The sequence below is a fragment of the Dendropsophus ebraccatus genome, chromosome 2 (genome assembly GCF_027789765.1).
Source record: "Dendropsophus ebraccatus isolate aDenEbr1 chromosome 2, aDenEbr1.pat, whole genome shotgun sequence".
NCBI lineage: Eukaryota > Metazoa > Chordata > Amphibia > Anura > Hylidae > Dendropsophus > Dendropsophus ebraccatus.
This window is the reverse complement of record NC_091455.1, coordinates 12,921,356-12,933,485: the sequence shown is the minus strand read 5'-3', so window position 1 is coordinate 12,933,485 and position 12,130 is coordinate 12,921,356. Positions and strand designations below refer to the sequence as shown.

Below are 12,130 nucleotides of genomic sequence, written 5' to 3'. Positions count from 1 at the left end.
TCTGATACTGCTTACTAGGCTTCTATATGTGCTGCTGGTGTAAATAAACTCTATCCATAGGGATTCTATATTTGTGTGTTAGATCAAAACAACTTATAAATTAGATGACCTCTGATCAATAGGTAGAAAACTGCCCCCCCCCCCCCCTACCAATATTTTCTGATACTAACTCCTTGTTTCTGAGAATCAGTTCTGCATTGGAATCTGAGTGATCACTCCCAGCGATCAGCTATAATCCAGGTTCATTTCTCTACAGCACCCCCACAGGAGAAATAAGGAATTACAGGGCACCCTTTCAAATACATGGGTTGTCTGTGTAGAACAGTAGAGAGAGAGGCCAGGAGATGAGGACCCTGATTGTGTCTCTAAACTTAAATTGACCTAATGAAAATAGGTTTCCTAAGCCAAAAAAACCCTTTAATAACAGGTTGTACTAACCGGTAGTCCTATTAGTCCAGGAGGGCCTTTAGGCCCTGGTGGTCCTTCTTTTCCCTGGAACAAACAAAGAAAAATTTAGAAAACTATAATCATGGTGATCATTGAACAATCAAAAAACTCCAATAATGTGTATATTATCTAACTTATAGGAGATCTCTTAAAGTATGAACACTTAAAGGGGTAGTTCACCAAAAATAAAATAAAAAATCTGTATAATGTAGTTAAAGATATGGCGCTAACTATTTGGCGGGCTGTAGTTCACTGCTAAAGGATGCTATATGGAGGCTGACCCGCTCTCTCCAAGTGGTTGTGGTTTAAAAAAACAATGAATATGTATACATCCAGCGTCGCTACTCTAACTCTGGTGATCGTGTAATATTGTAGTATAATAGCACTTACTTAATCCAGATGTGTATGGGTAGCAGATATCCTCTTGTTTGGTGGATCTCCGTTCCGTTTAAGCACTCGTAGCAGTTCTGGTGATTTTGGTGATCCAACGAATCAGTCTGTAGATTGTATGCCGGGAGTGCGCTCCGGCTGGCAGCGCGACCTCAACCGGCTTCAGCGTTCCGGGTATGTGAAGTGTGACGTCACATAGATCCCTGATGAAGGCGTAAGTCACACTGAAACGTTGGATAGTCCCTTTGAGACTCCGTAGTGAACTACTGTGACGTCACACTTCACATACCCGGAACGCTGAAGCCGGTTGAGGTCGCGCTGCCAGCCGGAGCGCACTCCCGGCATACAATCTACAGACTGATTCGTTGAATCACCAAAATCACCAGAACTGCTACGAGTGCTTAAACGGAACGGAGATCCACCAAACAAGAGGATATCTGCTACCCATACACATCTGGATTAAGTAAGTGCTATTATACTACAATATTACACGATCACCAGAGTTAGAGTAGCGGCGCTGGATGTATACATATTAATTGTTTTTTTAAACCAAAATAAAAAATCTTTCAAATCAACTGGTGCCAGAAATTGTCAGAGATTTGTAATTTACTTCTATTAAAAAATCTCAAGTCTTCCAGTACTTATCAGCTGCTGTATGCCCTGCAGGAAGTGGTGTATTCTTTCCAGTCTAACACAGTGCTCTCTGCTACCACCTCTGTCCATGTCAGGAACTGTCCAGAGTAGCAACAAATCCCCATAGAAAACCTCTCCTGCTCTCCAGACTGGAAAGTTTACACCAGTTCCTGCAGGACATACAGCAGCTAATAAGTACTGGAAGATGAGACTTTTTAATAGAAGTAAATTAAAGATCTCTGGCACTTTCTGATACTAGTTCATATGAAAAAAAACTAAAACATTTTTGTTGAACAGTCACTTTAAAATAAAAAATAACTTGTCAATGTAAGAGTCCAATCCATCCCCCTGAATTATACCATTGTCTTCTCTTCTATTTATAACCTACTGTGTATTCCCTACTTAGTCACACAATGGTGGGTAATAGCAATGATTCCCATTTTGGTGAAACATTCTGTGTTCCTGGGTGTGTTACTCCCAATCATGTTTTTTGGGCTTATGTATTGTATTGCCCCCAAAAGTTATATAAATCACCAATATGCACTTATTACGGGAAATGCTTATAAAGAGCTTTTTTTCCCTGCACTTACTACTGCATCAAGGCTTCACTTCCTGGATACCACGGTGATGTCACTTCCTGGATAACATGGTGATGTCACTTCCTGGATAACATGGCGATGTCACTTTTTGGATAACATGGTGATGTCACCTCCTGGATAGGAGGTGATGTCACTTCCTGGATAACATGGTGATGTCACTTCCTGGATAACATGGTGATGTCACTTTTTGGATAACATGGTGACGTCACCTCCTGGATAGGAGGTGATGTCACTTCCTGGATAACATGGTGATGTCACTTCCTGGATAACATGGTGATGTCACTTTCTGGATAACATGGTGATGTCACTTCCTTGATAACCTATAACATGGTGATGTCACTTCCTGGCTAACATGGTGATGTCACTTCCTTGATAACATATAACATGGTGATGTCACTTCCTGGATAACATGGTGATGTCACTTCCTGGATAATATGGTGATGTCACTTCCTGGATAACATGGTGATGTCACTTCCTTGATAACATGGTGATGTCACTTCCTGGATAACATGGGGATGTCACTTCCTGGCTAACATGGTGATGTCACTTTCTTGATAACATGGTGATGTCACTTCCTGGATAACATGGTGATGTCATGACCCGACTCCCAGAGCTGTGCGGGCTGTGGCTGCTGAAGAGGATGATGGCAGGGGGACACTGAGGGACACAGAGCACTGGAGGGACACTGAGCATCCCTCTGCCATCATTCTCTCCAGCAGCCACAGCCCCCACAGCTCTGGGAGTCGGGTCGTGACATCACCATGTTATCCAGGAAGTGACATCCCCATGTTATCCAGGAAGTGACATCACCATGTTATCCAGGAAGTGACATCCCCATGTTATCCAGGAAGTGACATCACCATGTTATCCAGGAAGTGACATCACCATGTTATCCAGGAAGTGACATCACCATGTTATATGTTATCCAGGAAGTGACATCACCATGTTATCCAGGAAGTGAAGCCTTGATGCAGTAGTAAGTGCAGGGAAAAAAGAACTTTATGTGCATTTCCCGTAATAAGTTTATATTGGGGATTTGTATAACTTTTGGGGGGGCAATAAGATACTTTAATAAAAATTTTCACCAGACTTCTCCTTTAAGGGTACTATTTGGGTCAGTTCACACTGAGTAATCAGCGTCAAAATTCTGAGTTGAATCCTTGTCGGAATTCTGCCTGCCTTATCGCCTTAATGTAAGGTATAGGGCCTTCGCCTCCTCTCTCTGCTCAAAGAATTGACATGAGTCTGCAACGTAGATTCTGCTTGTAATTTCGGCGACAATTCCTCCGTGTTAACTGACCTTTAGACTGTGCGATATAAGGGGCAAGCGAGTGCCAACCTTGTGGCCTGCTCGCTGTCCGTGCTATTACACGCACAGACATCAACCGGGGAGCTGCCCAGATGATCTTTAGATCGTCCAGGTGGCACATAGAAGAGAGTGACGGTCTGCTGCTGCCTCCTATTACAAAGAGTGGCGGCCAGCAGACCGTCACCATCGTTATTGTGATTATAGTTCATGTTTTAAATCAACAATCAGCCGCCGTTGTGCATGACGGCTAATTATTGCCATGACCTATTACACAAAACAATTAACGGCCGGTAATCGTCCAAGTACGTCCGATAATCGCTTGGTGTAATGGGGCCCTTAGGCTGCAGGTAATTTTCGGTTGTATATTATACGTCTTCCATCGTTCCTCCTGATATTACGCTCCTGTAAACACGTCTCATTAGCGCAGTCACTTTGCTGTTTGTCCTCGATTCCTAAAAGCAATTCTGGTCTTCCTCGTCTCCGTTTCTTCAATCTCGGAATTCAATCAGTGCTCAGCAGCGTCCCGCCGAGCCGCGGAGCCGCTTACCAGCTTGTCTCTTTTGTCTCGGTAAATCACCTTTCTCCAGACGGCGTTCACAGCGGGAGTCGGGCTGCGCCTTCTGGTAAGTGTGAGGACACCTGGCGGGGGGGCATTCTACTTCCATGTAAACACGGAGAACGCCGACGCCCGGTAAATACTGCAACATGTTTCTGATTAACTTATTTACCATTTGCATTGAGCTTCCAAGGGTTATCTGAGCACAATGTATTATTGGGAGAACGTTCTAGAACTCTTCTCAGGCTTTAGCTATTCCCTCTGCCGGACGTGTTTAGTAACTATGTAAACATTTTGTCCGTTCTTCCACTTCTTCTTTGGATACATCCTAAGGCTATGTTTGGCACTCAAAAACAATGGCCGTCGTGGCGAGTGTCAATCAACGGCCGTTGTTGCACTGAAAAGTGCATTGATTTCAATGCACAACAGCCAGAAATAATTGACGTACTGTATCAATTATTTCCACTGCAGAAGCGAACAACAACCATTGTTCGATATATTGTGTGAACAATGGCCTCTGATTGCATTGACTTCGATGCAACACAATGCGAACAACATCCATTGTCGTAAAATATATGTTGTGTGAACTGTGTGAGCTGTAGGCTATGTAAACGACGGCCGTTATTTGGAAATAATTGACATGTTCATTATTTCAATGGCCGTTGTTTGCATTGACTTTAATGCACTTTCACTATGAAAATAACAACTGTTGTTTTAATGGAAACAACGGCCGTTCTTGTCAGAATATGTACGTTGTGTGAACATAGCTTAAAGATCTAAATTAGAAGATCCCCTTTAAATGGAAGATCTAATATAGAAGATCCCCTTTAAATGGACACCATGACGGTACAGCAGACTTACACTCCCCTACCCCCGCGTAGGTCAATGGACTGACAGCTCTATAGCGGATATGTCTGTATCTCCATTGGCCGGCCCTTCCTTTTTGATGACATTATATAAAACGTTGCAAAAAGAGAAAATCCTATTCTAACATCAAATGAGAATTTAGTAATTAGATTTGTCTTTGTATTTTGACCTTTGGGCCAATGTAATTATTCTCTGTAACTCTGTACAAGAAACTTCTCACACTGTGATTGAGCTTTCCATTTATTTTATAATAGAAGCCATTTCTGTGACCCGATGAAGCTGCTCGGCGGGACCACAGGAGAGTTCTGGATCTGGGTTTGATTCTTGACTTCTTAAAGCCCCATACACAGGAACGTTTGGCACAGCCGAGTCTGTTCTCTCTATGGGGAGAGGTAAGCCACAGCGAGAGAGCTCTAACGGCAGCTTATCTCTCCCAAAACTAAGGGGCATATAGGTTGTCTACCATATTTCCTCACAAATGGGGAATCTGATATGTTGCTGCCCATGGTGAGACTAACAATTCCGTCCATACTTGTTATTATCTATTCAGTCTCCTTCCCCAAGTTCTCAGCTGCTGCTTTCTGCTGAAGACACGAAAATCTGTGTGGGAGATTTTCTCTATGTCTCCCCCTCCTCCCTCCTCCCTTCTGAGACGACTGATGTAAACAAGTCCCTGGCAGGCTATATCTGCAACTTTGTAGCTTCTTTGTAATGCTGGGAGGGATAATCACAGTGAGTTCATGAGCAACTTGACCTCAGAATAACCCTCCCAGCATTACAAAGAAGCTACAAAGTTGCAGATAAAGCTAGACAAGGACTTGTTTACATCAGCCGTCTCAGAAGGGAGGGGGGAGGAGGAGGAGACAGAGAGAAAAGCTCACACACAGATTTTTGTGTCTTCAGCAGAACGCAGCAGCTGAGAACTGGGGGAAGGAGACTGAATAGATAGTAACAAGTATGGAAGGAATTGTTAGTTTCACCATGGGCTGTCGTATTTTAAAAGCTATGTTTGAGTAGAATACCCCTTTAAGAAGCTATTACGTATACACCTGAAATATAACAGCGAGTCCCTATCACGACCAATGGAGCAAATATCCTGGGTTGTAACTAGTGATGAGCTGATGCGGTAGAATTTCCGGCATTTCATTATTGGGGATATTCTATGGTGGATCCATATTTCCCACATGGAAGCTGAAACACTGATACAGATGTATATTTCAGGCTCCATTGTCTCCGATCAATAATAGGATATTCGCCCATCGGCAAAACGCATGTAATGGGATTTTCTTTTTATTTTTTTCAGATTCTCATATTTCTATCCGGAACCATTCACTAGAGTAAGATACAGCTAATAATCCATCATCATTAACCCTTTACTGAGTCCGCATCACATGGGATCTAGTCTGATCCAGCGAGGAAGCTGCCGGCTCTCCATAACATACAGGCCTGTTGTGTTTCTAACATGTAAATGTGTATGGATCTACGGTCCCTGAGGGATCTGCTGCAAACAAGAAAGATCAGCCTGGAGAGGGGGAATGGGCTTCGTGTTCTGTCTTCCTGGGATTAGATACGTGACGCTTTCTCTGCAGGAGTATCAGCCAGTAGGATAGATACGAGAGCACGGGCGTCATATACAAGGGCCTATATACCATAGCAGCTAACCATGCCGTAGTTATGGGGCCAAGGATGGTCTTATCCTTATTGGGACCCTTTGCAGGACTTGCCTACGTGCAAGGTGGCAAATACCAGGACTAGTGTTGGGTGGACTTCTCAATGTGTTCCGGCTTGGCAAAGTTCTTCGAGCGTTCCGCATATGACTCCCGGAAGCTGCATATGACTCCCATATGACTCCCGACTATCCGCATATGACTCCCGTCAGCTGGAATGTTGGAGTCCTGGAAACATGGATAAAGTCTATGGCCAATGGCTGCATCAATGTTTTCCAGGACTCCCTAGGGCTGCATCCAACTTCTCCATGTTAAGCGCTCAAATTTGGAGAACGTTGCCGAAACCAACAACTTTGGCCAGAACCCTAGAACTCCCTTACTTTATGACTCTGTATATACCCAGTGCTGACTAGACTAAAATAATCCCATCACGTAGCTGTAATTCTATATTTTACTATAGTAATATTTTCCTTGTAACAAATATTATACATTGTAGCAAACAGAGTCATTTGCACAGCGGGTTTCTCCCCCCTTGCTGCTTCAGCATCTCCAGTCTTCAATAATTCAGCATGCACACAGTCAGACCTGAGACAACGCATGTGTACAGACATAAGTCAACATGTCGCTTACGGGTTCTCCTGTGGGGCCGGGGGGGCCCATGACTCCGGGGAGGCCATCAGGTCCCTGAATAAATAAGATACAGAAATTAGTGACATATGCTTTAGCAATTAAAGGGGTTGTTCACGGAAAAAAAAAAATATTAGTATTATTTTCAAATAAACCGGTAGCAGAAAGCGCCAGAGATTTGTAAATGACTTCTATTAAAAAATCTCGTCTTCCAGTACTTAGCAGCTGCTGTATGTCCTGCAGGAAGTGATATTATTTCCAGTCTGGAGAGCAGGACAGGTTTTCTATGAGTATTTGCTCCTACTCTGGAGTGTACTGGAAGACTGGAGTTTTTTTTAGAATAGAAGTAATTTATAAACCTCTGGCACCAGTTAACTTGAAAGAAAATTTTTTTGGGTGAAAAACCCTTTAAATTAACAGAGTTACAAGGTACATATCAAAAGCAAGCTTACAATCTATCAGGAAGTAGGGGGGTACATAAGAAGGGAGGACCCTGATAACAAGAGCTTACAATCTATCAGGAAATAAGGAAGGGGGGGATTAAAACTTTGTAATTGGGTTTACTAAGCAAATATGCCATTATCTGCAGTCAAAAAGACTTTCCCCAGCCCCCCCCCCTCCTCTCTCTCATCCACTGCTCATTATCAGGAAATCTCAACTCTTTTACATCAGTCGAGCACTGTGTAACCTATGGAGAGGGGTGGGGGGAGGAGGGAGATTAGTCACCAGCAGAGAGGAGAGAACAAAGGATTACACAGCGGGAGCTGTATGAAAGCCATATTCAGAGGTCAGAGAGGTCAGTGCTGACTTCAGAGGAGATAGCCCGGTGATGTAGCTGTAAATTAACTCTTTGTTGTCCTGTTTTGGTGCCTCATCTCCCTCCACCCCTCCCCTCTCAATAGAGAACAATGAAGACAGGGGGGGGGGGAGCTTTAAACTGCTTTGTCATGATAAAAATGCATTTTTCGCTAATAAACCCAATTACAAATTTTCTTAAAATCACCTGAACTATTGATTTCTGCAAAAAAAAATTAAATTCAAAATTTAGACATATGTTCTATACAGTAGATGACACTTCACAAAGATTACACAAGATACTTAGAAAATGGCAAAATGAAAGTTGCTTATTGTTATTAGATCAGAAAATCCCAGCAGACAATGGTGTGAATGGGTAGTTAGCAAGTGACATCATCTACTTCAAAGACCAGGGTTACACGGAGTCAGCGTAGGCAGAAAAGCTTCCAAAGAAAAGAACTGGTTTAACATGACTCATCCCGTTCATTCAGGGAGATGGAAAATGTTATTCTTGATTGGGAGAAGTAGAATAAGTATATAACTATTAAACTAAACACCTTATCAATGGAAGCTTCACCAAACTCAATGTGACACCCAACCAAAGGATTGCTATAGACCAGGGATGGGGAACCTTCGGCCCTCCAGCTATTGCAAAGCTACAATTCCCGTCAGGCCTGGACAGCCAACGCTAAAGCTTATCTCACATGTCCAGGCATGATGGGAATTGTAGTTTTGCAACAGCTGGAGGGCCGAAGGTTCCCCATCCTTGGTATAGACCACCCAGGACAAACGCCTGTACTATGGCATCTGTTCCTGTCGTAGAATGAATTAATGCCCCAAATTACATGGGGGGGAGGCAAAATCAATATGGCGCAACTCACTAGGGACTCTTTACACACTTTTTCCCCTTAATGCTACATTCACGGCCAGAGGTTGGAGCATGTGGCACCCAAGGACTCCATAACAGTCACACATCCATAATAAATGTAAATAATTAGCAAAATTTAAAACGGAGAAAACAAAGATTTTAAAAAAACAACTTACAGGAGGTCCGGAATTGCCGGGTGATCCAGTGAAGCCAGGCATTCCTGGTATACCCTGGGAGGGAACAAGACACAATCCATGGTGACAAAGAACTCTAGACATGGAAGAATATGACATGATTCATTTTCTATCTTTCCAACCCATTCTTGCCCCTTGCCAGGGGAGGTACAGCATAACATAACGTGGAGGACTCTCCTGAAAGGTGACTGCCACATTGGTAGATTATGGACAACAATGACAACGCTCTTTGGTCAGGGCTTTCCAATCCGTAAAGTTGATCTGACTTGCTTTGTAGCACTCAATAATGGACAACGGCAACTAATATGTGTATTATAAGGAGGGAAAGTTGCAGTATATTGACCCACATAAGCGACCTTCCCTCAGCAGGTGTATGCATTAGTCTGTTTGTAAGTTACAACAACCGCATATTTTACCTTATCGCCTTTCGGGCCAGCTTCTCCATCAGGTCCGCGGTCCCCTTTACTGCCCTGGAACACAAAACTTAACTTGTAAGGGGGAAAAAAAAAATAAAAAATCTCCATTTGGGAGAAATAACAGTGAAAAGTATTTCAAAAAGTTGTTCCAAGTCACTGCTAATAGTCCAGACGAACTAGATCGACAATCCATTGTGACCAACCCAATGGAAACAAATGCCACACCGTTATATTCTATTATTATTTATTATAAGCTAAGGAGATGGCTGCTCAATTGACTAAGAACAATGGTCACATGACCCTAGACCCCCATTCTCATACTCATGGTGGACTTTCTGTGGACCATTTGTCCTACAGGGTTAAGCACCCTTGATGTAGGTCTACAGTAAGTCCGGCAATACCCTTGAAGTGAGGACACATTGTCTGCACTGTAATCTCTTTGCAAAAGGTTCACGCAATCAAGATGTTCGTCATTCGTGCGGCAAATATTAATCTGTCATTTGGAATAATTGCTGCATGTTTTCAATAATCCAATTTACCTTCATACCGTCCAAGCCTGTTGGCCCGGGAGGACCCGCGGCGCCTTGTTCTCCCTGTAGAAAGAGAAATGAATATACAGCCGCATGATACACAAAGGATAATTATGTTTACAATTAAGCTGTAATTATCTTTACAAATGATTAGGATGGTTCCATAGACACAGCATGTCTCACTCGGAAACTGGAGTCAAAGCTTTCTCGAAAACATTCAGAACTTTTTTCAATCTTTTCTCCAATTTCATTGACTTTAGGCAGAAGCCTTTCTTACAGTTACCTTTTTACCATCAATGCCCTCACGTCCTGGAGAACCTGGGAGACCTTTATCGCCTTTGACTCCTGGGATTCCCGGCACTCCTGGTGGTCCTGGTGGACAGTCTCGGCACAGGTCCTTCAAAGTCAGACAAGAATTACTTAGTGCTCCCAGGTAGATAAGAGTGTATGCAACATGGAGAAAGCTATGGAGGAGCTTGTGAAGGTGGCGCAAAGGTCTCAGCCTACTTTACCTGAGTGGGATGAACCTTCACTCTCTCGAGTGTTTACGGGCATCGAAATTTGAGCAAATGAGGATTTAACCTAAGAAGCCTTCTCTTCCTCCACAAGGGATATGAACAAACACCAAGATATCCAATTCAGAAGGTAAAATGTGTTAATCGGAGATGCTGAACTGTCTGGATTCGGTACTGTTCTACGAACCTTAACGTTCGGTATTTGACTCCCATCAGCTACAGAAGTTGGATGCTGCTCTAGGGCTGCCAGAAAAACATGGATAAAGACTATGGCCTATAGCTTTATCCATGTTTTCCAGGGCTCTCTAGGTCGGCATACAACTTCTGTACCAGCCGGGAGTCAAATGCCGAACGTTCTGGTGCTAAACCGGAACAGTTCTCTCAGCTCAACACTAGCTTTGATCATCGGTAGTGGAATTTCTTTCTTTAAATACTATGGCATCTACTCTATGGAAACCACTTCAAGTAGCATTTTAATATATTCATGTGTTTGCTTGTTCTATACCAGTACTCCGTGCCAGAGAACTGGTGGGACACTCTATCTCACCTATAGGATCAGTTTAGTCTTCCCAGCTGGACTGGTTCCCATAAGGAAGCGAGTTTCCATGCTCCCCTTCTGGCTATAAGATACATATAATATATAGATTTACCTTAACATAGACTTCCAAATCTGGCGTTTTGATCAAGGAAGCCGGACCCTAAAGAAGAGAAAGACAACACATAGCATGTACTGTAAATAGGGAAGGACACCAAACATGAATTATATTATCCGGTGTAAACTTCAATTAGACGGATTGATCAAAGTGGACCAGGGTGATAAATCTTTATGGGGTGGAATCAATTAAATTAAATTTCAATTTTAAGTTTCAGTCTAAGATAAAAAAATCAAATGCTTTTCAGTCTGCTGTTTAGTGAATAGTTTTGGTTTAATACAGGAACAGGGACATTGGTCAAAGATAGAAGTCCCTGCTCCTGAAGTGAGACCCTACCATCTAATTGAAGTTTGCACCACCTATTAGTTTGCTCCAGAATTAGTCTTGCGCCAGAAATCTGGGGTGGTTTTGGTGCACATTTTTAGCCGCGCCTCTTTTAAAGGGGCCATGCTCGTTTGTTAGCCACTGTAAAAAGTGTTTTGTTTTTTGTTTTTTTGCCACAATTCTGGCACAAAATCTACACCTATCCATCCAGCAGTCAGCTGACCAAGTAAGGAAAAGCAAAAAATTTAGAGGCTAAACATAAAGCATCATGGGAATTAACTAAACTACACCAAAGTAATTTTATATCACATGGACTTATGGATACAACACAACATGTGATGACCGCGGCACTGATATCTATGGCGGTATACTGACGTACCGGTTCACCCGGAGGTCCTCTCTCTCCTGGATTTCCCGGAAAACCCTGGAAAGGAATGAAGAATAAGTGAATTAACCGCAGCCTACACATTACGGCTCATTCATTATGTATGGCATCTTCAATATGTAAATACCAGATATCCTTATTAGTTTAAAGAGTTCCCCCCACCAGGGACTGAATGAAAATAACACTTCCGTATGTAAACGGGGAGCGGGCGGCGGGGGCTGGGATCGGATACATCTGCTGAGATTTTGGCTTTTTTCCACCTAATTAGAGGAGTCAGTCTGGGTTTTCTTGCTCTGAGCTTCTGCTTTAAAACCCAAGATGAAAGACCAAGTGACAAGGTAATTCACAAAGTCGA

The 12,130-nt window shown here is 42.9% G+C and overlaps 1 protein-coding gene across 4 annotated transcripts in view; it reads right to left on the bottom strand.

Moving 5' to 3' along the window:
* The window catches only part of COL22A1 (collagen type XXII alpha 1 chain), a 226,443-nt gene that overhangs the window by 35,283 nt on the left and 179,030 nt on the right, over positions 1–12,130 (bottom strand). For all 4 annotated transcript variants that reach the window (XM_069957064.1, XM_069957061.1, XM_069957062.1 and 1 more), the window contains 8 exons: positions 11,770–11,814; positions 11,064–11,111; positions 10,182–10,295; positions 9,908–9,961; positions 9,369–9,422; positions 8,935–8,988; positions 7,099–7,152; positions 439–492 (listed from right to left, as the gene is read on the bottom strand). In XM_069957064.1, coding sequence (XP_069813165.1) covers positions 439–492; positions 7,099–7,152; positions 8,935–8,988; positions 9,369–9,422; positions 9,908–9,961; positions 10,182–10,295; positions 11,064–11,111; positions 11,770–11,814 — 477 coding nt within the window. The remainder of the gene's footprint in view (positions 1–438; positions 493–7,098; positions 7,153–8,934; positions 8,989–9,368; positions 9,423–9,907; positions 9,962–10,181; positions 10,296–11,063; positions 11,112–11,769; positions 11,815–12,130) is intronic.